The sequence below is a fragment of the Bos mutus genome, chromosome 10 (assembly GCF_027580195.1).
Source record: "Bos mutus isolate GX-2022 chromosome 10, NWIPB_WYAK_1.1, whole genome shotgun sequence".
Taxonomy (NCBI): Eukaryota; Metazoa; Chordata; class Mammalia; order Artiodactyla; family Bovidae; genus Bos; species Bos mutus.
The window spans coordinates 12,269,008-12,296,536 of NC_091626.1; the positions used below are offsets into that span (position 1 = coordinate 12,269,008).

Consider the following 27,529-nt stretch of genomic DNA (forward strand, 5'->3'; position numbering starts at 1 on the left):
GTCTCTGCTTTCACTTCTTTGAAGTAGAATTGCTGTATCATATAGTAATTGTAAGTGTAATTGTTAAAAGAACCACTAAACTGTTTGACACAGTCTGTACTATTGTACGTTCTCATCGGCCATGTATAGGTTTCGAATTGCTTCACATCCTCTCCAACACTTCTTTTTTCTGTTTCATTTTGTTTTGTTTTTAAATAAAAGCCATCCTTATGAGTGTGAAGTGGTATCTCATGTGGTTTTGATTTGCATTTCCCTAATGACTAATGATGTTCAGCATCTTCTCACGCGCTTATTGGTGGTTCATAAATCTTCTTTGGAAAAATGTTTATTGAAGTCCTTTGCCCATTTTCATGTTTTTTTGTTATTGTTGAGTTGTCAGAGTTCTTTATGTATTCTGGATATTAATCATTTACCATATATTTGATTTGTAAGTATTTTCTCCATTCTTACAGGTGATCTTTTCACTCTCTTGGTATCCTTCCTTTTGGTTTTTGAAAAATGATTGTGCCATATGATTTATAATCTCTGAGTACCAAACCTAAAAGGCTAAGAATATGTGAAGAGTAAACTATTAAAATAAAAGTTAGAAGTTATTCTAATTCAGATTTTATGATATGGAAAAAAAATCTATGCTGAGCTACATAGCATTTGGTTATAAATAATAAGCCATTTGTAATATACATGTATTCTCTCTCTATATTTTTATATAGAATACATGTTTATAAATATTTATATAGAATACATGTTTATAAATAAATATTTTAAAATTCTTTCTTTCTTTAAGACTCGGTGCTCTAGTGACTATAATCAGAATCAAAGTTGAGAATTTCCTGGTTTTGTATACAATTTGTTACCTTACAATATACTCAGTAGAAAAGGCAAAAAGCACAGAAAACAAATCTTATCACTTCATTAGGTCTGTTTACTTTTCTCTCTCAAAAAATTCTTTTTATGGTGAAGCAAACCTAGTGTCATTACAAAAATGTGCATAAAACTGATACGTAGGGTTTAACAAATAGTTACAAACTGAATGTCACTGTAAAAATCCTTTTGGGTCAAGAAATAGAAAACTGAGCTTTGTTTACTTAACAAACAGGATCCTCATATGGAAGTGTTTTGTATCAGGTTGGTGGGTCCATGGGCTCTGCTTTATGAAGAGAGGTATGTCTGTCTTGGACATCCTTCCTGATGTTTGAGGGATATGCTCAACTTTTGGAAGATGAGGCAGGATGGAGAGGTGATGCTCACTGCATCCTGCCCTTTCCCATCATAGGTCTTGGCCTGGCCTCTGGATAATCCTTATAATGAACTCATGATTCTCAACCTTGGCACTGTTGATATTTTGGGCCAGATAATTCTTTGTTGTGGGGGAGACGTCCTGTCTATTATAGAATGTTTCTACCCACAGGATGCCAGTGGTGCCTCCCAAGTATACACCAAAATGGTCTCCAGATATTCAAATTTCCTGGGGTCAAAACTGACCCCAATTGAGACCCAGAGCATTAATGAACATTTGCTATGTGCCAGGTACGGTGCAAGCTATATACTATTTCAATCACATTTGTCCCATTTTGCAGACAAGGAACCAAGCTTCAGTGGGATTAGGTAAATTATTAAAAGCGGTACAACAGTAAATGGCAGAGCTGGAGTTTAAACACAGGCCTGTCAGTTCCCAGTTTGTTTTCAATAATCTTTTAGAGCTGCTCCCAGGCTGTGGAAGATGAGATATATTCCAGAATTTGCTTCTTCCATATATTCTAGGGCCAAGACATTTCTGAATCTATATTTCCAGGCTTTTTACTGGGTACTTCCTTTTGGTTTTTTTACTAGCTGTTGAAATTAGACATGCCTGAAATTAATGGCAACAGTTTTGCTTTCTTTTTTTTATCCTTTCCCCCTTTCTATTGATCATTCTTCCAAATAGTTATTAAGCCTTAGATCTCCCTTTTTTGCATCATTATAGGCAGAATCTCATATCTTTGGATATCCTGTGCAAATTCTTTCATTTCTGAAAAAGGTATTTTTAATGATCAGTAGTGAAACCCTTCCCGCGCCTAGAGCCTGTGCTTTGCAACAAGAGAAGCCATGGCAATGAGAAGCCTGAGCACTGCAATGAAGAGTCGCCCCTGCTCACCACAGCTAGAGAAAAGCCTGCACAGCAATGAAGACCCAGTGCAGCCAAAAAACAAAACCAAAAATCCACATTGAAATATCAAAATAGACTGCAAAGTCGTGATACAGCAATGTGATATCGGCATAGGAAGAGAAAAGTTGACCAATTGGACTGTATCGGGGTCAGGTCCTCTGGAAGATGACCCGGTGAATTAGAAGCATAAGAATTCATTTGGGGGTGGGGGGGAAGACAAAAGGGAGAAGTGGGGCATTCAGATCACAATTTAGGATCAATACCTATGCAAGGAGAGTGGGAAAGAAGAAGGATTGGATAGGAAGAACCTCGGACTATAATGCAATTCTGAGAAAATCTTAGTGCAATGGAGAGATCTAGAGAAAGAGTACCCATTAGAAGAGTCCCATTTTGGACAGAACTGGTCCAGTTCTAGTATCCCTATGGTGCTCAGTCCTTGTCTGGGAACAGTCCAGAGGGAGTGTGGGCCTTGGAGGTGTGGCAACTGGAGACCATCAGCGAACTATACTTCTCACAACAGACTCTTTCTTAATATTTATTTTTATTTCTTTGGTTGCACTGTGTCTCAGTTGTGGCAAGCAGGATCATTAGCTGTGGTATGCGTACTCTTAGTTGTGGCATGTGGGATCTAGTTCTCTGACCAGGGATTGAACCTGAGCCCCCTGCATTGTGAGCACGGAGTCTTAGCCACTGGACCACAGGGAAGTCCCCAACAGCCTCTTTTTTGAAGGGACATCTGAGTAGTGTTCCTCTCTGGCTGTCAGAGGTATATTATGAAGATTAAAGAATAGACTTATTTATATGTATGAAATTTATTTATAATAAATTAGATATTTGTAACAGTGGGGAAAAGATTTTTCAAATAATGATGTTGAAACAATTGGCTATCCATTTGGAAATAACTTAGATCCCTACTTTACTCTCAATTTACATAAAATTCAGATGGAGAAAAAAGTTTTAAAAATCTTTGAAGAAATAAGTTTTTTGAAAAAATCTTGCGTAGAGAGGAAGCCTTCTAATGTGATATGCAACATTCAGAAACCAAAGGACTTTGAGAGATTTGAGTAAATAAAAAGTTAAAACTTCTGTATGGGAAAAAACTTAACTATGCTTAACCATCTTAAACATCTTAACTAGCTCGGGGCTGTTTATCCAAAGCACAGAATGTCTTATCCAGGTTTTTTCATCTTAAATTCTTATCAGGATGCACTCTTGCACTGTGGGTGACCGCAATGGGTTGTGATTTAATCCTTGTGTAAATGAATGATGAATGATACTCTGTTCTTTTTTTTGTTCACAGGTGAACCTGAGAAATGCTCTGTTTCATACAGTTAAAATTTTTTCCCTTCAGAGTGGGATATTTAGACTTTAAAACACCAGAGTATTAGGGGAACTTCTAAGGCAGGAGAGACAGTGTACAGTGCGTTTCAACCTATTTGAGCATGAAATCCTTCCTTTGAGGAATACTATTGACCTTCTCAGGATGCACATTGAGAAATAATGACTTAAGGGGAAAAGTTCATGATTATTTCTCTGGCATTAATGGCCTTACTTAACATGCTCTTATCGTCTAATCTTCTCCACTTCCCCAGATGAGCTTCCTTACTTGCTTCTTCCTTCAGGAGTCAATGCTAGCTCCTCCCCTTCCAGGTGGTTCTTTGTTTTTCCTATTTATTTGACTGCACCAGGGCACCAGGTCTTGGTTGTAGCACATGGGATTTTCAGTCTACCTTATGGCATTCGGATCTAGTTCTCTGATCAGGGATCCAACCCAGGTCCCCGGACTGGGAGCTTAGAATCTCAGCCACTGTACTGCCAGGGAAGTCCCCAGGGAGTTCTTCCTAATTATCTCAGTCCCTCTGAACTGTGGCATCTGTTGCCAGAATTGCTCATTCTGCTCATGAGTTACTCCTTCAGAACTGTTATTGACCCTTTGGTAAACCTTCTGTTGCTATATATTGCTTTGGAAAGCACTGAAAATGGAACTGTATTAGTTTTCTATTGCTGCTGTAACAAATTACCACAATGTTGGTGACTTAAAACTACAGAAATGTATTACTTTATAGTACTATAGGTCTGAAGTGTGACATGGGTATCCCTGGGCTAAAATCAAGGTACCAGCAGGGCTGTGTTCTTTCTGGTGGCCTTAGGGAAGACTCAGTTTCCTTGCCTTTTCCATCTCCTCTCATTTATATTTTGCCTTTTCCATCTTCTATAAGCCTCTGCATTCCTAGGCTCCTGGCCCCCTTTCTTCATGTTCAAAGCCAAAAGGGCCGGTTGAGGCCTTCTCACACCACAACCCTCTGACCTCCCTTTTCCACTTTTAAGGACACTTGAGAGGACGTTAGGCCCACATGGAGACTCCAAGGATAATTATCCTGTTTTAAAGTCAGTTGATTTGCAACCTTAAGTCCACCTGCAACCTTAATTCCCCTTTGCCACATAATCTAGTATATTCACAGGTTCCAAGGATTGGGACGTGGACATTTTGGGAGAGCCTTTATTCTACTTACTACAGGCACCCTTGATGAAAACTCTAAATTGCACACAGGTGTAGTGAGGTTTGACAATAAACGGGAAAAACTTTTTGGCATAAATATAGTGCTTATGTACTCAGTTGTATCCCACTCTTTGGGACCCCGTGGACTGGATAGCTCCTCTGTCCATGGGATTTTTCAGGAGTGGGTTGCCACTTCCTCCTTCAGGGGATGGGATCAAACCAGTCTCCTGCATCAGCAGGCAGATTCTTTACCACTGAGCCATAAGTCTCTTCACATAAACGGAGGCCCTGCTGTGTGATCTTTGGAAATCACTTGAACCTCCCCATCCACATTTCTGAAAAAATGGAAATTGTCATCCTTTGCTCTGCATGTTAAAGAAAATAATTATATAACCAGGTTAAGCTTAAAGGATGACAAAAAGGGTTCAAGAAGTTCTTGATGAATTTTGATGAGGAGGGTGGGCGAGGTTCTGTGAATACATCTGGAGACAGTTTGGGAGATTTCTGGAGAGAAGGAGTGGAAAGTGCCTGCCCTCGTATGAAGTTGGAGGTTGAAAATTCTAGCAAAAAGAATCACCTTTTCATGGAAGCTTTCGAAGAGGGCCGAGGTTAAAAAAAAAAAGGGCTAAGTGTAGAGGATACTTAGGAGACACCTAGGTAACAGTACAGAACTGAAGGAAATGCATGTGGTCTTCCTAGGCAACTGAGTTTTGTGGCATTCCCTCCCTCCTTAGTTCAAAGACACATATACCCCGCAGGTGTACAAGAGTCACTTTGTGAATAAGTACATGACTTAAAAATCGTGGCCAGGGAAAAAACAAAACCCAAACCAAAAAGTGGAAGGAGTACAGGTTCCACCGAGATTTGAACTCGGATCGCTGGATTCAGAGTCCAGAGTGCTAACCATTACACCATGGAACCGCCACGCTCACGGTTCTGCCTTCGGCTCTCTAATCCTTAGAGAACCCCGCCCCCATCCACAAACCGACCACCAGAGGCAGTGCTGAAGCGCTCTCCAGTGCCCTGCTTCCCCGAATAACGGCGAGTGGAGTGAGGGAGAGACTATTATGTATGGAGAGCAGCCTCTGTAAGTGAGGTAAGCCGGGAGTACCGCGCTCATTAAGCCACTCGAAACCCCTCCGAGTCCGGGAAGCTTGGACGACAGACGCCAAACTTGTGTACACCCCCTTCATTGGGCTGAGGGGCGGGGCGCCGCCCCCGGAAGTACTTCCCCCTATGGGTGGGGGCCTGCCGGAAGTGGCGTAGCGGCAGGGAGGGGTTCTTTACCGGGTCCGGCAGCTGAAGCTCGGCGTTCGGGTTACCCCTGCAGCGACGCCCCCTGGTCCCACCGGTACCACTGCTGCTCCCGCCCCTTCGTTTCTCGGCCGCGCAATGGGCACCCGCGACGACGAGTACGACTACCTCTTCAAAGGTGAGGCCGTGGGCTCTGGAACTCTCCCTCGAGTCCCGGTTTGGGGGCCCGGGACACTCCCGGGGGACCCGCCCGCGGGTTGCCCCTGTTCTGAGACCGGCCTTCCTCAGCTCTTCCTCTCTGTGCGGCTTATCCTGAGGTCCCCCAGCTCAGCCCCTTTCCTTCCACTCACGGATGGGGGTCCTCACCACACAGCGGTCTCATAGCGACCTCCCCAGAGGCCTTAGGAAGCCTCACAGTCCCTACCCTGCGCCCCTCTCGTGGCCGGCTGCCGTCTCTCAAATCGCCTTCTTTCCTCCCCGGGTTCGGGGCCCCCTTAATGGGGCGCCCCCCCCACCATCCATCTTTTCGGGTTCAGCGCCCCCTCCCCTTCGGTATACACCCTTCCTGAGCCCCTCCGACAGGCCCTTACCCTCGTTCTTCATCTTTCTTTCGGCGCACTCTCCCATACAGATCTTTTTCTTATCTGCCTCCCTTTTCCCTCGGGCGAACCCTTTCCCTGCCCTCGGACAAGCCGCCTCTCCTCGCCCTCTTCTATCCCCGGGGCCAGGCCCTGGTTAAAAATCCGAGCGGGTCGGCGGCCCCACCCCCACCCACCCCACACTTCTCGTGGTCTGAAACCTCGCATGGCCCCCGGCATTGGTAGCTCTTTTTCTGCCTTCCCTCCGCGAGTAGTTTACGAGCTCTCCCACGTCGCTCGTGCGACCCCGGCGGTGGGGAGTAGGGCAGGAGGGATTGTCCCATCACCCACGCGCGCACTTGTCGCAGTGACCCGGCAGACCGATGTGACTTCCCACCCAGCCTTCTTTTCTCCTGCCTTCCCTACCCAGAGGCAACCAGCCTGGGATAACTCTTGACTGTGTCCGAGACTAGGGGTTGCGGATGGGTGGTGGCTGTTATCCTTGCCAGACCTGAAGGCCCAGTTCCTGAGCAGGAAAGGTTGTACGCTGCACAAATAGCTTGCTTTATCGCTACGGACTGGTTGCTTCCTGCTGCAACATTGGGAGGATCCAACCTTTCGGTGTTTTTAGAACAGGAAGGGAAGCGTCCTGGTTGGCCACATACCTTTCCCCAAAGGTGGGGGAGCATGGGGAAGTTGTGTGCTCTTTGGTCAAATTAAATATTTTTCATAAGATAGGGGGAACCATGTAGTGCCCTTGGACAAAACATAGTGGAGGATGGGGAGTGAAAAAAAGAATTGCTTATTGGTTAGTCCGGAAAGAATCCAAATAGTTTTTTTTTTTTTTTTTTTTTTTGTAATCGACAAAGATAATGGGTACAGCTTTCCTTGAGAGGAAAGTACAGTAAATGCTTTTGTTGTTGGATGAATGCTCTCTCTCTGATGCTGTTTCTCTGGTCCGGAGTTAGGAGGGCAGCCATCAGTAGTATGCTGAACAAAGATCATTACCAGCGAGTAAGAAGCCATTACTATTAAAGCTTTACAGTGAAGGGTGGAGTTTGAAAAGAATGTTAAGCTTAGTGACTCTTTCTGACTTTGCCACTGGGTGCTAAGTATGGTTGACTAAACAAAGCAGGAAACATTGCTTCACCAGTACTCTGCAAACCTTGGCCTACTAGTTGATGGGCCTACCGCCACTTACTCTTCTGGGCCAGAAATTTTTCTGTAGAGTGAGTACCTTCAGTATCCACTCCCACCGCCTGACAGTGGGAAGTTGTTCACAGAGAAGAGGGTACTTAATCATTTTACAAATACAAAAAAGAAACATGGATTAGTTTACATTCTGTTGGCTGAAGGCTTCTGAAATCTGGTGAGATTACTTCAGTGACCCTGGAGACTGGGGTGTAGTCATTAAAGGGAGATTTGTTTTTTTACATAAGGGCTGCTTTTGAAGTAATTAATTTAGGACAAGATAGACTATCAGAGTATTTCTCTTGTTTGGTTTACAACTTGAATGTTGGTTATAGAACCTAGTTATTTCCTCCCCCAAAATACTTAGTACCCTGGATTGGCTTAATGGATTTTAACTTAGCTTTGGGGCTTAGACCACTTTGCTAACAATGATTGAGAAAGCACAGGGCTTTGGAATCGCACAGGCCTGGTTTCGAATTACTGCCTCAGGTCTTACATTTGCTTTGTGACCTTGGGAAAGCTGACTCTTTTGAGCCTCAGTTCCCTCATCTGTAAAAAGAAAATAGTATTTCTCAGGACTGTTGTGAGAATTAAGTGAGACTGTAAAGTTTTAGCTTCTCTGAGAACTCAGATAATGTTAAAGAAGTTACTGTGGTTCTTACAGTTTTTTGTTTTTGTTTTTGTTTTCTTAAAACCGTAAATCTATAACTGGAAGAGCATTTAAGTATTAGTAAAGAAACTTAAAACTAGAGCCTTCTAAAGTATTTTAAAGTTCCACAGGTTTTGGTTTCATTTGTTGTACACTTTGCTGTTTAATAGAATGTTTTTAAAAATTCTGCTGAGAAAGATTTACACTTTTTAAAAAAGCTCTTAATAGTGTATGAGTCACTTTTTAACTTCTGTGATTATATAGCCAATTTCTTATTTATACAATTTTAATTTAAAGAGAAGCAACAATAATTTCATTTTAAAATGGTTTTATTCTTTGTAGATATTCCCTGAGATGAGCTGCAGCTGTCTACTTGGAAGAAGACTTATCCTAGCAAACTTAATAGTTGAGGGAATTATAAATTAGTTTGTAGCTCTAATCAGTTGAAAATGAAGGGATATCCTGATTGGTGTAGGATGGAGTGCTTCAAGTGGAAGTGTAATGTGGGGAGAGTAGGAAAATTATTTTAAATTATGTATTTGTTCTTGAACATTAATCTTTAGCTCAACAGTGAGACTGCTGGTGGTGGTGAATTTTAATTTTAAAACTTGGCTGTTTTAAAAATGTTAATTCTACATTTACACACTGTGATTAAGGCCCTGTGGGACAGACACATAAGTGAAGTATAAATCAATCATAGTTCCTGTTGACAAATATTGTGGTAGACATTTACTCAATCAGAGTCACATATTCTGAAAATATCTGTGTACATAGTCTACACCATTTTCTTTTCAGTCTAATTGAAGGTCAGTAGTAATTAACCATCAGCTGATTGTTAGTGGGGCTGATCAGAGGAACTTTGCTGTCTTGCATCTTGATAGTTTTTCTTTCACAACTTATGGTTGAGCAATTTGGGTTCTGCTGAATCTAGAAAAACTTGTCTAGACTTCAGCCTTATTTAATTTTAAAAAAGACTCTTGGTGAGTTTGGACTATGAATATAGTTGAAAGTAGAAAGATCTCCAAGTTTATTTATAAACCAGTGTGAAAATTATCAGTTACTTCAGGTTATAACTGTTAGGTCTGAGATATTATGATTGATTTGTTGAATGAAATTTTTGTCTAGTACATTAGTTTGTAACAGACTGTATAAAACTAAATGTGGTTGAAGAGTTGGAAATTCTTATTAAATAATGGTCAGTTAATGCGTATATTCTTTTTATAGCTTTTAGCAGCCTAGTATTTGATATATAATGAACCAAATTTAGTATTAGATGAGGTTAACCAAGTGATAATGAATATTATCAGATTTGTTTAAGAAATGTGACGTTTCATATACAGATTCTATTATTTAATTTATACTTACACACACATATATTTTATGTAGATGGCTACAGTTATAAAATGTTTAAAGTGGAAGAACTTTAAACTAAGATACTAGTGATAAAAAGTAAGGAAAGTCACTGCAAATTTCTTTCTTGAACTATAGGATGTAATCATATAGTGGATCATATTTAAAAAAAGCAATTAAATATTATCATCTTAATGAAACTGTTTTTGGTCGGAAACTAAGTTTGAGTCTGTTAACTTTTGATTTGTTTTTAAAATCACAGTGAATTCTTTTCAGTTGTTCAGGTAACTTAATCCATTCTAGTTTGTTTATTATTTAGTGAGCCTAAATACAACCTTTCTTGGTGCAGTTTCTCATTTGGTAACTGCATAGAAGAAGTTTTCCATATTGTGTCATTTCTCAGCAGCATCTTGGCAGTGCTGTTCTTAAAGAAGCAATATCTTCTGTTGTCATTTAAGATATAATCCTTTAACAAGTCGCTAGTCATAATTCTTGTCAACCTTGCCTGTGTCTAGTTGAGATAACTTTTCTACTGTATGAAGTATTCATGTATCTTGAATTATTTTCAGATAAGGGTGCTAGTAATAATTTTTATGTTAAAATTAATTGGTTATATCAAGGGAAAAAATGTTCTTACTAAATGTCTTTATGACAGTGCAAAGATTTGAGAATGGGGAGACAGAATATAATCTATAAAGTGGAAGTTAAAAGGCAAGAAACCAAAACTTGAAAGTATTAGAGTTTTTGTGGGATGGAGTTATTGAGTTCTTTGAGTTATATGTTTTCCAAAGGCATTGTCATTCTGTTTGTTTTTATTTATTTTTTTTGGCTGCACCATGTGGCATTTGGGATCTTAGTTCCCCCACTAGGGGTCAAACCCGTGCCCCCTTCCGTGGAAGGGCGCGGAGTCTTACCATTGGACCACCAGGGAAGTCCCGGCGGTGTCATTCTAGATGTCTTGCTCTTTGGCTTTGAACTAAGTGATTGGTTTCTAAACTGATTCATCTGACTGGTAAATCTGAGTGCCTTGGAAGTAGAAATGTCCAACTTTTGGGTTTTTCCGTTTCCTATTCCTACTTCAAGAGAAGCTTTTATACCTCAGTGCTAGTGTGGGGCCAGGAAAGATTCAAAAGAGGTGTCGTCAGCAGAACATCCACCCTTTTGAACTGAGAGGCAACCTTAGTTCCCTACTAAGTGAGTATACTCTGCTAATAGGGTAGACTTTTATTACTGAAACTGGAATTTTACCTCACATTTAGAATGGAGGACCTTGAAAACTAACTTAGGAACCAGCTGTAGTACACTATAAAATTGGAAATGTTTTTATATGTTACTTTCATGACCTTACCGTCTTCTTCCCTGGTAGAAGCATTTACTGTATTGTCTGTGTTTGCTGTAGTACTTTTGACACCCTCTAATTGGCTAACTGGAAATAACTGTGCCTTTTGCTGCATGGAGTCACTGCTGCCTGGGTGATTTTTTTTGCTGAATCAGCTGATAGAGGAAGCCAGAAAGATATGCATTTGACAGTGTACTCTCTCCAAGACTGTCCAGAGGCCGGCTTACATCCGTTCTCGCGCATAATGGACGGTCTGCCCTCTGGCCCGAGTGCAGGGAGCTCTCACAGCGTTTCCTTCCCTTGCCATGTCCCCCTTCCGCTGAAATACCAGTCTCTTTAGTAAGGCATGGTCTTATACCTTGCTGTTACTCTTGAGTGTTTGATTATTTATTCCTGGTATCTAATAAATCAGTTAGCTAGTAAAGAATTGAGAAGATGCGTTAGCAGTCAATAGTAGGAGTAAGCATAATATTTTCTGAAACATTGATAAAAAAACTTCTACCAAGGAAAAAATGTTATCAAGCTCAGATTCTGAAAACCTGTGAGCTTGTTTTGTTTTGTTCTTTAAGTTCAGATAGAAACACTTTAAAACAAGTTAACTGCCTATTTCCCCATTGTTTTTGAAGTGTGATATATCACCTTAGGTGAGAAAGAATCCACTGTAGTTAGCTTGAAAATAAACTACTTCCTATAGTAATCAGAGGATATAAATTCATCTAATCAGTCAAACAAACCTGTTTCTTCTTTTTTAAGTCATCAGTGAAAGTTATGACTTCCTTTGCCTTTGACTCAGAGTAAGTCAAAATTATTAGTCAGCTTTCTAGGGCTCCTTGATTTTGGAGGGGTCTCTAGTTTCTTGCTAGTCTGATAAATGTAATTATGGGAGGGTCATTGTAGCTTCTGTGATCTGGGTGGCAAAGTTTATAAACTTGCTGCCTACTGTGTTAAATGTGTTCATTTTGCCTAGATATGAGTCCTGAGGTCACACCCAGGCTTTGATGAAACTAAGTAGAACATACTTAGGGCACTAACATCCTTTGTTGCTTTCATGTCTAATACATTTTCATATCACAGATTGTTCATTTGATTTAGGATTTACCTCTCAAGTATAACCTTGTAAGGTAATAAGTTTGATATAGTGTTGATTGTTAAATTAATGCATTAGCCCGTCATCAGTGCCTAGTAGACCTATGATTAATATTTGCATTTGTAAGACAGGATACTAAGTAGATGATGGGTGGAAGTCACTATGCAGGTAGAAACACATTAAAAGAATAAATTGATTTTATCGATTGGTAACATGAGCATTCAACTCTTCCTCCCTACCCTCATTCCTTTTTTAAAAATCTGATGCCCTATCTTTTTTGCTTTAAAACATGATGGTCTTCTGAATATGCGTGCCTCATCCATCTGACATTAAGTACTTTGTCTTTTTAGTTGTTCTTATTGGAGATTCTGGTGTTGGAAAGAGTAATCTCCTGTCTCGATTTACTCGAAATGAGTTTAATCTTGAAAGCAAGAGCACCATTGGAGTAGAGTTTGCAACAAGAAGCATCCAGGTTGATGGGAAAACAATAAAGGCACAGATATGGGACACGGCAGGGCAAGAACGATACCGCGCTATAACATCAGCGTAAGTCTCAGCATTTTTTAAAAAAATTTTATTTATTTATTTTTGGCTGGGCTGGGTCTACATTGCTACATGCGTGGCACTCTGGTTGCAGCACGTGGCTCATGGGCTTAGTTTGCTCCACAGCACGTGGAATCTCCCCAGACCAGGGATCAAACCGGTGTCCCTTGTATTGGTAGGCGGATTCTTAACCATTAGACCACCAGGGAAGTCTCTCAGCATTTTTAAGTTCTGTGAAATAGCTACCAAAGTGGATTAGCTGACTTTTGGTATTGGAAAAAAGTACTGTTTTGTTTCCTTTAAAGAATTCCTGTATTAGTATTCTAAAATTCGTGTGTTTAAAAAAAAAAAAGTGTGAGAGTGTGTGTGTGTGTATACATACATAGTTCATATACTTAGTCTTTTCTGGTGTTCTCTCCCATCTTATGGTTGTTTTCTAATAGTTAAATACATTTTTCTGTTTTCAGATACTATCGTGGAGCTGTAGGTGCCTTATTGGTTTATGACATTGCTAAACATCTCACATATGAAAATGTAGAGCGATGGCTGAAAGAACTAAGAGATCACGCTGATAGTAACATTGTTATCATGCTTGTGGGCAATAAGAGTGATTTGCGCCATCTCAGGGCAGTTCCTACAGATGAAGCAAGAGCTTTTGCAGGTTAGTGGTACGAATTCTATGATATTACAGTGCTTCTGTATTTCTTAGTTTTCATGACCCTTCCAATGAGGGTAATGGGTTGCAACAGTTCTGGAAAGGTAAACGTGAATGCTTAACAGATCTTGTTTTGAAAGTGCATGATGACTGTATGACTCTCTTGCTTAACTTTGAGTTATTAGACTTGTAGTATTGAGTTTTTGCTGCCAAAAATTGAATATAAATACTATCTTTTCTCTCCCTGGAAGTGGTAGATAAAATCTATGTTTGTTCTGTGCTTCCTGCTTTTTTCCATCATGTCTTTGTTTTACCAAGACTTGTTCTATGCGGGTCTGAAAAGTAGTGGCCCAGGGAGTGTAAAGGACCAACAGGGATGTAGCTGCTTTGGAGTTATAACTTTTTTGGCTTAATAGAGAATCTGCCTATCTTGACTCTGTATTGGTGGTAGGGGCAGCCTACCAGAGGGCAACATTGTACATTCTTGACTAGTGCACGATGTGAGCTTTCACTGTTGATTATGCTGTGACTAAAATTTTCTGTTTTCTAGTCAAGAAGCTTTGTTTCAGACAATAGTAACAGAATTCTAAGTGAATCACATATACCCCCCCTTGTTCATACCATGGCTGTATGTTAGGGGGAAGCTCAGTAAGGGTGAAATTGGCTGGGCATTTGGTAAGTTTACTGCATTATGCCCAGTGTTATTCATTGCCAATGGTAGTGTTTAGATGTAGCAAGTATTTGTTTTAATTAAGAAGCCAATGAAAATTCTCATTTTTAATCTACTAAAGTGGAAGTAGCATGGTGTTCTTATTGCTTAAGAAGTGGGGGAGAACCTGGGGTTTAAAAAGTTGTTATTTTCCCTTTGAAGGTCTGAGTCTATTACGTCCCTTGTATTTTTAAATTTGACAAGACTGAAGTTTTGTGTCTCCCTACAGAAAAAAATGGTTTGTCATTCATTGAGACATCTGCTCTAGACTCTACAAATGTGGAAGCTGCTTTTCAGACAATCTTGACAGGTAAGACTTGCATTTTTAGATTAGACCAGTGGGAATTAGAAGTAGTAGAAAGGTAATTTAAACAAATTAATCAGAAAACTAAACTATAAAATCACACTAAGAATGACTATCATTTGAGAGCTGTTGTAGTTACATTCATCCTAACTCATCTGGTTTATAGTGGGAAAAATACTTTGAAAGTAATGCATTCACTTCTGTTATTACTTTAGTCTGTGCATACCATGCTTCCTGGTCATAAACACAAAACAATGCTTAATGGTACTTTTTTATAAGGTAAATATTGAAATCCCATTTATGGAAAGATGAATGCCCTTTTGAAATTCAGTAAAGAAAAGGTGTTCTTGGTTCTGATGTGTTATAGAAGCACCTAGGAAAATACATATTCTTAAAAACTTAGGAAACAAAAGGTAAAATTCTCCCACGATTTATTATTGTATAAGAAGCAATGTGGAGAAAAGCAGCCAGTGATAACACACTGAAAAGTTTTAAAAAGTAGTGGAAAAGAAATAAAATTCATGGTCTTTTGGAATGTGGATGTGTAGACCATGTCAACCTCAGGGGTGAGAGAATATTTTATTTATAGTGACTCAAATTTGGAGATTTTCAGGTGGCTCAGTGGTAAAGAATCCACCTTCCAATGCAGGAGACACAAGAGATGGGACTGAGATCCCTGGGTTGGGAAGATCCCTTCGAGGAGGAAATGGCAACCCACTCCAGTATTCTTGCCTAAGAAATCTTAGGGACAGAGGAGCATGGTGGGCTGCAATCCATGGGGTTGCAAAGTCAGACACGACTGAGCAACTGAGCATATTTACCCTCACTTTAATAGAATGAACAATTTATCTGAAAGTTTTATCTTAATCCTCTAATAAATGTGTGTGTTAGTCACTCAGTCGTGTCTGACTCTTTGCAACCCCATGGACTGTTGCCCGCCAGGCATCTATGTCCCTGGGGTTCTCCAGGCAAGAATACTGGAGTGAATTGCCATTCCCTTCTCCAGAGGATCTTCCCGACCCAGAAATCAAACCCTGGTCTCCTGCATCGTAGGCAGATTGTTTACCATTTGAGCTACTGCTGCTGCTAAGTTGCTTCAGTCCTGTCCGACTCTGTGCGACCCCATAGATGGCAGCCCACCAGGCTCCTCCATCCCTGGGATTCTCAAGGCAGAATCACTGGAGTGGGTTGCCATTTCCTTCTCCAATGCATGAAAGTGAAAAGTGAAAGTGAAGTCACTCAGTCGTGTCCGACTCTTAGCGGCCCCATGGACTGCAGCCTACCAGGCTCCTCCATTCATGGGATTTTCCAGGCAAAAGTACTGGAGTGCTGTGCCATTGCCTTCTCCTTGAGCTACAGGGAAGTCTAATAAATACAAAGTACTTTAAAAATGTATATTACTTTTAAGAATTCATAATTTAGAGTGTAGTCTTAATATATAGTGCTCTTATGTGATGTTCTAAAAAGTATATATGGAGAAATCGTTAAGTAAATGAGATTCTAATTATAGTGTAACAAGATTTTATTCTTGGTATGCAGCAGTTGTATTAGAGGCCAACAGATTTTAACTTGTAAAGTGTTAGTCACTCAGTCGAGTCTGACTCTTAATGACCCTGTGGGCTGTAGCCTGCCAGGCTCCTCTGTCCATGGAATTCTCCGGACAAGAATATTGCAGTGGGTTGCCATTCCCTTCTCCAGGGGATCTTCCTGACCCAGGGATTGAACCCAGGTCTTCCACATTGCAAGTAGATTCTTCACCATTTGAGTCACCAGGGAAGCCCTTTAGCTTTTAAATGTTGTCTTATTTTACTGTAAAAATGTAGCGAATAAAACTTAGGGTTTAGGAGCATGGGCTTGGAAGCCTGACTTGTGTTCTAATCCTGGCTCCTTCACTTACTAATGAGCTATGTTAGGCAAGTTACTTAACCTTTCTAGGCCTTAATTTCTTCATATGTAAAGTTGAAATATGTTTTGGGAGTTCTGTTACTTTCTTTTTAAGAGAGGCTTGTATTTATAAATACCTTGTGGTGTAATTTGACTTGACTGTTAATGGTGTGAGTGAAAAGGTTTTGTTTCTGTGAGCTAATCCATAGAAAAGAATTGACTGTTATTGGAAATCTAGACTCCAAAAATGAGTGAGTTCCATACATGTAAAATATTTAACTGCGCCTGGTACATTGTAAACATTGGATATTAGCTAAGTAGCAATTAAAGTATGAAAAAAACTCATTAAAAATAAACTATATTGATGTTTTACATATCTATTTTATTGTAATTCTTTTCTCTTATCAGAAAAATAGTAAATAAAGGTTGGTGCTAGGGTTGGATAAACAGTCTTTGGAACACAGTCACTTAAAAAAAAAAAAAATCTTTGGGTCAACTTTCACTGCAGATTGTTTAAAGCAGGCAAGATTTGATTGAATATGCCATATGTCTTCAAATCTTGTTTTTTTCATTTTAAGCACTTGTGTGGTTTCTCTTGAGTCAATGTGATAATACTAAATTGAGACCCAGGAGTTGTAGGTTTTACCTTTTACCACTTTGTTCTCATTCGCTCTGTAATTAAAGTCAGTGAACCTCCCTAGTCCTAAGATTCAGTGTTCTAAGATGTGAGTCATCTTCATCTTCTTAAGCCCTCTGAGAAAGCTCGTTTGAAAAAACTTTAGTCAGTCCTTGTTGGGTCATTTTTTACGTCCCATCAAATCTCTGTTATAATTCTAGCCCATTCCGATCTCAATTTCTAGCCCATTTATTTAGTGAAAATGAGGCCAAGTGTTTTGTTTCATCTGTGGTTAACAATTTTATGTGTCGTTTTGTAGCATCGAACTTGTGATCCATTCAAACATGAACTAATCAATAAGCAGTGATATATATTGTACTCAAAATGGAACTGTTTTGTGCTGAATGATGAATGTGCTGGCTGTTTCTCTTAAAATTCACTCTCGATTAAGCTTTTGTTACTGCTTAATTAATATTGCTTGAAAGCAAACAAAAGATTCACTTATTACCACTTTTCCTCTCTCTAGTCACTACTTCCTCAACTTCCTGCAATAAATCTCAGTGTTGATCTGTAGGATCAGAGATCACTGCATATGACTGGAAATTTGTGTTTTGCAGGTGTTAGGATCTAAACTTTTCGGTATACTAATGGGAGTATTAATGCACAGAAAATACAGGAAATAGAACTGTATTCTCATTTAGGTTTAATTCTGACTTAACAGATTAACAGTATTAAGGGAGTATTTGTATTGTATTTTGATGTTACTGGAAGAAAAAACTAGCTTTTTACTTTTTAAGATGCAAAATTAAATATTAGAAAATGTATCTCCATTGTTACTTCAAAGATAATTTGCGTTGCTTATTTTAGAATAGACCCCTGGCATTCTTGATATGTGTGAATTTGACAGTAACTTCCTGACATAATTTTGCTGATGGTATTTTTAGGAGGTAGTTGGTTAGTGCGTGAGTGAGTCTGATATATTGCATAGCCTCTAGATTTCAGTGCAGCTTTGTTTTCTTTCATCTTCAAGTTCATTAAGCGATGTTATTAATCCATACTTCCATACTGTATTACTTTTTTTCTTTTTGATTTGAATTTTGACTATTTCAGACTTAAGGTTGCAATAGTGGTACAAAGTATTTGCAAATACCCTTAACCCATATTCCTCAGATACTGAGGAATTTTACCACACTTACTCTATTCTTTTTCTTCCTTTCTCTAAATATATAAACAATACTGTTTTGTTTTGCTTTACCATTTGAGAGTAACAGGCATGCTGCTCGTTATCCCTAGGAGCTTTTTTTCAGTGTGTATTTTCCTAAAAACAAGGATATTTAGTATGTCATAGCCATAGTATAGTGGTCAAAAGAGAGATAATAGTGCCTCATCATGGTTAAGCTACAGAGCTTATTCAGATTTTGCCAGCTGTTCCAGTCGTGTTTTTATTAGCAAAAGACAATCTGATCAGATCATACATTGCGTTCACTTATCATAACTCTTTAGTCTCCTCTAATGTGGAATAGTTCCTCAGTCTGTCTTTTGGTTTATTGACATTTCTTGAAGCGTATGGGTCGGTTATTTTGTCATGTCCCTCAGTTTGGGTTTGTCTGATGTTTCTGTTTGATTCAGTTCTGGTTATTTGCTTTCAATAGGAATACCACAGAGTGTTCTCAGCGCATCACATCAGGATGCTCACAATATTGGTTTGTCTGATTAGAAACTGGTGATGTTGGTTATGGTGTCTGCCAGGTTTCTCCATGTGATCAGTAAGTCCAAGCCATCTTTGTAGTATGGAGACTAAATTCTAAATTCTGTGGTAAAGATTTTTTTTTTTGGTCCTGTGGCGTGGCTAACAGGATCTTAGTTCCCTAAGCTGAAATTGAACCTGTGCCCCTGCAGTGGAAGTGCAGAGTCCTAACCACTGCACTGCCAGGGAATTCCCAGTTGAAAGAATTTTCGTTCATTTAGCATATTGTCTCTTAAAAGTGGGACTAAAGTTTTCAGACACTAATCTTATTGGAGTAGTAAGGATCTTTTAATCAGGCATAGTAGCTTTGGTTCTTTGCATGTGGCAGCCTTTTAAATAACTCAAATTGGAGCATTTTTGACCTTCAGGAAACTTATATCATGAGCAGTGGGTTTGAAGAAGTTTTAATAAATTCTAACGTGAGCTGTAGTATTAATAGGATAATTCAGGCCTCTTATTTTCACAAGTTTTGGAAGGACTGAAGAATTTTAGCTTTTTTTATTCACCAGGTTGAAACTATTACATTTAACTTAGAATTTACTTTGCATCTTGATAAATACTTCATTAGAGTAGAAATAGGCATATGTCTTTTATTTAACTTTATTTGGTTATATTTAAAGCTGTTTTATATTAATATTTTACTTTATATTTAGATCTCCTACAAGAGATCCTAATGTATGAACGATAAAGCAGAGTTCCTTCTTTTTAACCTAACCTGTCCTTTGGATTTCTTGAAAAGGGTCTGTGCGCGGGAGTTGGTATATCACATACACTTTGTTCTAAAGGAGAACATGCCCTTTATAGAGGAAAATATTTGCATCTGGTTTAGCTGGTTTAGTCCTGTACCCCTTCCTCCACTTAAATAACCTTCCTTAATCGGATCCCAGCTGGAAGGTGAGTGAGTGAAGTTGCTCAGTCGTGTCCGACTCTTTGCGACCCCATGGACTGTAGCCGAACCAGGTTCCTCCGTCCATGGGGTTTTCCAGGCAAGAATACTGGAGTGGGTTGCCATTTCCTTCTCCAGGAGATCTTCCCGACCCAGGGATTGAACTCAGGTCTCCCGTGTTGTAGGCAGACACTTTACCATCTGAAGGTACCTGCTTCCTGTTTTCTTATCAAAGTTTTTTTCTGAGTGACACATCCAGCCACAAGAGATGTTAAGTAATTGTGTAGCTTCTTAGTGCCCGTTCTACCTGAAAGAAAATTTTCTCCTCATTTTCTGATCAAGCTTCTTTTTCTTCACTGCCTTGGTCGGCATCTTTTTGGCGATTGGAGCAATGTAGGAGTAATCCATTTCTGCCAAATAGTATGTAGTACTTGCAGGCAGTTTTATAACGCTGCTCAAATTTGTTTTCCTTATAATGAGATCTCTAATTATTTACCTTTCTGTGTTCTCTGAGAACTCTGCTTTTTCCTCTTGTCCATTATTTGCTTTTCATGTAAGAACCTGTAAAATGTTTTTTGTTTTGGTTCCCCTAACAACATTGAAAACCACTTGTAAAGAAGTTAAATTTATAGAGGGTCTCATTTAATCATTTGTACTTGAAGAAGAGCCATCCAATTTGGGATTAGAGAGAAAACATAATAAAGACTGAAGAGTCTAGTTTCATGGTAAGTTGATGGTTATCTTTTGTCCTTAGTCACTCGCCTGATTGAATGATTTTTCCTTTTTACCCTTGATATACTCTAGTCCCATCCCCTTTTAATGGAAAGAATGTAAATGAAGGCTCTGCCTTCATATCCTTTTTAAAAAAAAAAAACAACTCTAGTCAGTAGTGTTTATTGTAATCATTTTTTTCTCTTGGTTCTTTGAACCACTGTCAACCTTTTAAAGCATGAATTTTAGCCACCTGCTCCCCCAGAAAAGCATAAGAAAAGGTACACTAGCTATCAGTGTCCTTGTTAGTTTACATACACAGTTGATTATAGTTTGCTCTTGTTCAGCTTTTGGAACATTAGTTTTTTTAATTTGGAAAAAAAATTAATTTAGTTAATGTATTTTCTTTCCTTTAACTTTTTGTTACGGAAAGTTCTCAGCATGCCAAAAGTAGGGTACTGTCATGAGCTCCCATGTAGTCATTGATAACCATCAGTCCAGAGCCTGTCTTTCTTCCACCTACTGCCACCCCCATTGTTTTGAAACAAATTCGAGGTATTATGTCATTTCATTTGTAAACATTTCATGATGTATATCTAAAAGATAGAATTTAAACCCCATAACAATAAAACCACTTAAAAATTGGCAGTAATTCCTTATTGTCCTCTATTACTCAAACAATATTACAATTTCCTGTCTCAAATTTTAATAGTTCAAACTAAAATCCAAATGATGTTTGTACATTGCATTTGGTTGCTGTATTCTTGGACATTTTGAAAATATGATTCTGCTTTTGTTTTTTACCCCATAACTTTATATTAAAATAATCACAATATCATATATCCAAGAACTTTATGTTCATGTAGTATTATCTAATGTGCAAGTTGTATTCAGATTTGTGTTTTATAGATTTGGTTTTTACAGTTTAAACCTGGGATCTGGTCAAGGAAAACACATTGGATTAATGGAATTGTTACATTTTTGGGTACTGAATAGGGTAGTCACTGACTATAGGTTGTTGTTACGCACTTGAAGTATGGCTATTGGACTGAGGAATTGGATTTTAAATTTTATTTACTTAAATAGGCAGTTAATGCATATTTAATATAAATAGATGGGCCATAGCCCACATCTAAAGCATTTATTTTCGATTTTTAATGTATTTTGTGCGTAACGTTTGTTGAAGTCTTGGCCAAGGGACTTCCCTTGTCCGGTGGCTCAGGCTCTGTGCTCCCAGTGCAGTGGGGCCAGCTTTGATCCCTGGTTCCGGGAACTAGATCACACATGCTGCAACTGCAGAATATGCTTCAACCAAGGCCTGGCACAGCCGAAAAAGAGTCTTGGCCAGTTGTCCTATAGAATGTCCCTCAGTCTGGATTTATCTCATTATTTACTCATGATAACTTCATTTTAAACATTTTTTGGTAGGAATACATAGGTGTCATTCATAGGAATATGTTATACTTCACAGTATCACATAATAGGAGGCATATCGTGTCAATTTGTCCCATTTTTAGAATTCCCTTACTTTTAGAGGGTGTTTTTTCCTGAGGAAGCACTGTGAAAACAAAATAAGATCTATTCTTTGTAAGGAGTTTATATAGTCAGCAGGAGCTACTTTTAGGCAGTGCACTGTAAGACCAGTTTATTAAAAATACAATTATTTATTAAATAAGGACACTTGCTGTAGGACATGATTTTGAGCAAACTCCAGGAGATAGTGAAGGACAGGGAAGCCTGGCATGCTGCAGCCTATGGGGTCGCAAAGAGCTGGGTATGACTTAGCAAATGAACAACAATAACTTGCTGTAGAGGAATTTAATAATAATTTATCATGTACTTAGTTATCGATCCCCTACTATTAGGTTGGTGCAAACATAATTGCAGTTTTGGACTGTGAATTTTAAGTCATTATAACTAGGCTCAAACACATCTTTATTAATCAAAATAGGAACCATTACAATCAGCACATTTTTGTCAATGAGAAATAAGTGTTTTTTTTTATTCCTGTAGCGCAAAATCTGTGCTTTGGGATTCAGCAGACTCTTGGAAGACATTTTCTCCATCCTGCTGGTTGTGGAAGCACTTTCCTGGAAAAAAATTTTCAGGATGCTTTAAGTAGTAATCAGTTGTCGAGAGGTCAGGCGAATATGGCAGATGAGGCTAAAGTTCCGTGGCCCAATTTGTTCAACTTCTGCAGCGTTTGGTTGTGCGATATGCGGTTGTGCTTTGTCATGGAGAAGAATTGGGCCCATCCTGTTGACTGATGCTGGCTTCAGGCATTGCAGTTTTCCGTGCATCTCATCTAATTGCTGAGCATGCTTCTCACATATTATGGTTTTGCTGGGATTCAGGAAGCTGTACTGGATCAGACTGGCAGCAGACCACTGAAACAGTGGCCATGACCATTTTTTGGTGTAAGTTTGGCTTTGGGAAGTGCTTTGGAGATTCTCGGTCCAGTCACTGAGCTGGTTGTCATTGGTTGACATCTAAAATCCACTTTTCATCACATGTCACAATTTCTGATGGAGAAATGGTTTGTTGTTGTTGCTTAGGACAGGAAAAGATGCTATAAAATGATGATTTTTAAAATTTTTCAGTCCACTCATGAGGCACCCACTTACTTTGCTTATTCACCTTTCCAATTTGCTTCAAATGTTGAATGACCGTAGAGTGGTCGATGTTGAGTTCTTCAGCAAGTTCTCGTGTAGTTGTAAGAGGATCAACTTTGGTGATCCTCTCAGTTGGTCATTGTCAACTTCTAAAGGTCAGCCACTGTGGTTCTCATCTTCAAGGCTCTTGTCTCCTTTGCAAAACTCCTTGAACCACCACTACACTGTACATTCGTTAGCAGTTCCTAGGCCAAACACGTTGTTGATGTTGCGAGCTGTCTCCACTGCTTTACGACCCATTTTGAACTTGAATAAGAAAATCACTCAAATTTGCTTTTTGTCTAACATTTGCCAAGTCTAAAATAAATATAAATAGCAAGTAATAAGCCATTAGCCAAAAAAAAAGAAATGCAAGAAGTGCCCATTAAAATGATGTATAACATAACTTTTGAGCAAGGAGATCAAACCAGTCCATCCTAAAGGAAATCAGTCCTGAATAGTTATTGGAAGGACTGATGCTGAAGATGAAGCTCCAGTACTTTGGCCACTAATATGAAGAACTGACTCATTGGAAAAGACCCTGATGCTGGGAAAGATTGAAGGTAGGAAGAGAAAGGGACGACAGAGGATGAGATAATTGGATGGCATCACCAACTCGATGGACATGGGTTTGAGCAAGCTCTGGAAGTTGGTGATGGACAGGGAAGCCTGGCATGCTGCAGTCCATGGGGTCACAAAGAGTTGGACATGACTGAGTGACTGAACTGATAACCACATTTATTTAAGAGTGTGTTTCAGTATCAAATGACAAAGTTCAACAGTGCAAAACTACAGTTACTTTTGCACCAACCTAATATGCTGGGGATACAGCATGAATAAGGTAGTACAGTTTTGGTCCTTATAGTTTGTTGATTGAAAAAAAGGCACAATCTGAAAGTTGAGAATTATATTTTTTATTTGGTGGACTTGCCCTAAGTCCAGGAGGCAGCCTCTCAGATAGCTCTGAGGAACTGTTTAGAAGAGTTAGGAGAGGAACCAGGATATATAGGAGGTTTTGGAACAAAAATCGGGTAGTCTGGATTCAAAACTGAAGAAAACCAGACATCTCAAGTTAATGAGTTTAGGGCTGTCCTGTGTATGGGAAGTCTGAAATCATTCTTTTGATATGCACCTTAACTAGCTAGTTAAGGTGCATATCAAAAGAAGACTTCCCTGGTGGCTCAGACGGTAAAGCGTCTGTCTACAATGCTCGAGACCTTGGTTCGATCCCTGGGTCGGGAAGATCTGCTGGAGAAGGAAACGGCAATCCACTCCAGTATTATATTGCCTGGAAAGTCCCATAGACAGAGGAGCCTGGTAGGCTATACAGTCCATGGGGTCACAAAGGGTCTGAGCGACTTCACTTACTTAACTAGTTAGTGCCAGTATATTACTTTTCTCCATCCTCAATTCCCTCAGGGTGCTTCTTTGGGGAGAGCGGGTGGGTGTGGTGGCTGATGGCCCAGCATCTTCTGCTTACTGATATGGCAGGGGACATTTAGTGGAAGAGGTGGATGCTAAACAGTTTTGCTAAGTGTCCTAGAAAATCTTAAGTTGCCTGTTTTGAATGATTATCTCATTGCAATTTAACTTTAGTTCAGAAGGCATTGATACACATTATCTTTCCATTCTTCTTTTCCAAGAGTTCTTTGGGATTTTGACTTGTCTATGAAGTTGTATTCTTCACTACATACAGAAATACCTACTGGGTCTGATAATGCAGATTTAAATATTTTTCTGTGGTACAGTGTCAATATATGTAGGTTTCTTTGATAAGGTTAGAAATTTAGATCTAAGCCCTATAATCTCTTTAGACCAAGATTTATCTAACTGGTTGGTAAACCTTTCCCTCTGGAATGGAAAGCCTTTGTTTCTGTTCTTACCTTAAGGGAAATTGTGAAATAATGGGTTGACTGATCAGTGGCTGGTTGAAAAAAGAGCTTTGAGTATATGAGCTCTGTTCAGTTTATTTGCATTTTTTTCTCTTGTGAATATAACTTCTACCTCTGTGTATCTTTAATTTTTAATCACTGATTTATGGGTCTGTTCACAGTGAGTGTTGCTGTTTCTTTTTTGTTCCCCTCAGAGATATACCGCATTGTTTCTCAGAAGCAAATGTCAGACAGACGTGAAAATGACATGTCTCCAAGCAACAACGTGGTTCCTATTCATGTTCCACCAACCACTGAAAACAAGCCAAAGGTGCAGTGCTGTCAGAACATATAAGGCGTTTCTCTTCTCCCCTAGAAGGCTGTGTATAGTCCAATTCCCAGGTCTGAGATTTAAATATATTTGTAATTCTTGTGGTCATTTTTGTGTTTTATTACTTCCTCATACTTATGAATTTTTCCATGTCTCAAGTCTTTTGATTTTAGCTTTATAAAATCATCCATTTGTCCCGAATGACTGCAGCTTTTTTTCATGCTATGGCTTCACTAGCCTTAGTTTAATAAACTGAATGTTTGGATTCCTCAATTATTGTTTACTTTTCATCATGGAAGCTGTCACTGTAGGACATAATAGAACTTGATCCCTTGAAGCTCAGACCTGTTGGTCTTGATTCAATCAAATTAAGAAGACTGTAGAAATAAGCTATCATTTTGCCACAGAGCAGCTTATAATTAACACACTCTTCTCTCAGTGCAGAGTATATTTCCATAAATCTAAGAATTGCCCTATAAACATAGTAGAATTTTGAGAGCTTATAAATTTTCCATTATTCTGGAAGTCAATTTCTAAAATGCCTTAATAGGATTATGTAGTTCAGTAAATTTTGTTTTTTAATTTTTGTAAACATCAAAGTTGATTAGAGAGGGGGGAACACTTTTTTCTCGACAAGAATTATCTTAATAAACACAAAAGACTGTGATGATTTCAGTAGTAGCATGGTTATGGGGCCATAAGTCACACAGTGCTGCCTGGCAGGCTGGGAACCGGAGAGACTGGTGGAATTCCATCTGAGGTGCCTTTGTTACAGTGATCAGGCAGCCCAAGTCATTTAACTTCTCTAATTTCCCAGCAGTATATTATGTGGCATTTTATTGCTCAGGCAATAACTGGTTTAATGCGCTTAGTCTCTGATGGCAAAGTGTTAATTTTGTCTTAAAACCTTCCAGTAAATGCAACCTAGTTTTATCACCATAGCCACCAGCAGGCATGGATAATTATTTTAACAATGCTGATTTTTGAGTTTTGTAGTATATTATGGAATATAGTCCAGTTAAATATCTGGTTTCAGTATGTTAAAGAATACAAGAGAGGTTAATTTCTGCTCAAGTGGTACCACTTAAAAGGCATGTATTCTTTTAGTATATAGATGAAATAGTACCTTGAGTTTAAATAGAATGCATTAGGCATTGTACAAACCTGAAAGTTTTCTTCCACTACATTATTGAAATCAATGGAACAACTCATTTTTCATTCTGAAATGTGCACACTAATATTTAGTTTTATTTTTTTGTGAATAATATTAAGCACTTAACTCTGAAGTGTTCTGAAAGTTGTGTCAACTAAAGTGATACGATTCAGGATGGTGGAATATCCCCAAAATATACATGTGTGTGGGCTTGCCTAGATTACTATGTTTCATAGTTAATCTGTCTTTTGCGGTGCTCATGACGTGTGGGGCACACGGAAGGCATTGCTGTGGTCAGTCTATTTAGTTTTCCTCTGTAGCCCTTTTATTATTTTGGTGTATTAGTTATGAAGATACTACTATCTCCTTGTAAATCGCTACTTTGTATTTTATGCATGCTCTGTAACTTGATTTTTTTTTTTTTAAGTTACTGATTTGGAATATATTCACATTCTAATAAACAGTTATAGGGGGACTATTCTTTATGTTGTCAGATTATATTTTTCCTTTGAGTGCTTTGGATGTAGCCATGAAACATTTGCTTCTGATGATAAGAGCATAGGTCCTTGGATAACAGAGTAAACTACTGAATTGGAGGCATCATTATATGAATTCAGCTTTGATTTTAGACATAGAGTTCAATTATTCTTGGAAAAAGTATTACCAAAAGCATCAGGAAAGTAATCTCTGTACTTTGGTATGTAACAGCGTCACCAGTCCCAAGAAGAGGCTCCATCGCTATTTTACTCAAAATCGATAGTTAAGTTTTTACAAAATTCTTTGAGAGGAGAGACTAGATAGTGAATTGAAAATGAATAAAGTAACTTTGAATTTTTACCAAGTGTAGAGTTAATGTTGCCTTGGGCATGATTGGATCTTGGGAGAATTCCAGGAAACCTTAAGCAGTATTAGAAAATGAATTTGATGGCATTTCAACAAGTATCTTCATTCTAAACAGTATCTCAGGAGACGGACTGTCTCAAGAAACATTAAGTTTTTAAATATTATGACAATTTAGGGCTCAAGGCAGTTGAGAAGTATTTTGCTTTTGGACCTAGCTTTTCATTTACTTAACTTTGAATTTCTAAAAACCTGTTTTATTGTTCTGAAAAGTCACTTAGCCATCTTGACTTTATTTAAACTTGTATGTCGTCATTCTGAAAATGCTACTTACGATTTCTGTCCAGTAGTAGTAATTATTCAGTATGGGTGAATTTCTTTAGCCGTTACATTGAGAAGACTAAATTCTAATTCTCAGAAGGGGTGCCAGTTGGTGACTTAGGCCAAAGGGTTCTGCAGGTAGACAAGAATCTTAAAGAGTTGGGATTGCCCATTAAAGCTAGTCATGTTTATTTCGTCATTGGGGAAATAGAC

At 38.8% G+C, this 27,529-nt stretch overlaps 1 protein-coding gene and 1 non-coding gene across 2 annotated transcripts; one reads left to right on the forward strand and one right to left on the reverse strand.

The window, feature by feature from the left end:
• Nucleotides 1-5,495: 5,495 nt before the first annotated feature.
• Nucleotides 5,496-5,567, reverse strand: TRNAQ-CUG (transfer RNA glutamine (anticodon CUG)). The gene has a single exon. It is a non-coding gene; the product is annotated as a tRNA-Gln (tRNA).
• Nucleotides 5,568-5,909: 342 nt separating this feature from the next.
• RAB11A (RAB11A, member RAS oncogene family) lies at nt 5,910-26,636 on the forward strand. The gene is made up of 5 exons (XM_070377309.1): nt 5,910-6,078; nt 12,445-12,640; nt 13,105-13,298; nt 14,231-14,311; nt 24,887-26,636. Exons 1-5 carry the CDS (start codon nt 6,039-6,041, stop codon nt 25,024-25,026), a joined length of 651 nt encoding a protein of 216 aa, XP_070233410.1. The 5' UTR covers nt 5,910-6,038; the 3' UTR covers nt 25,027-26,636.
• The last annotated feature ends 893 nt before the right edge of the window (nt 26,637-27,529 follow it).

Bases quoted from the DNA above. Each gene is read 5' to 3' on its own strand.
- RAB11A (XM_070377309.1), top strand. From the start codon at position 6,039: ATGGGCACCCGCGACGACGAGTACGACTACCTCTTCAAAG. The intron at 6,079-12,444 runs GTGAGGCCGTGG...TTGTCTTTTTAG, and splicing joins GTACGACTACCTCTTCAAAG to TTGTTCTTATTGGAGATTCT. The intron at 13,299-14,230 runs GTTAGTGGTACG...GTCTCCCTACAG, and splicing joins TGAAGCAAGAGCTTTTGCAG to AAAAAAATGGTTTGTCATTC.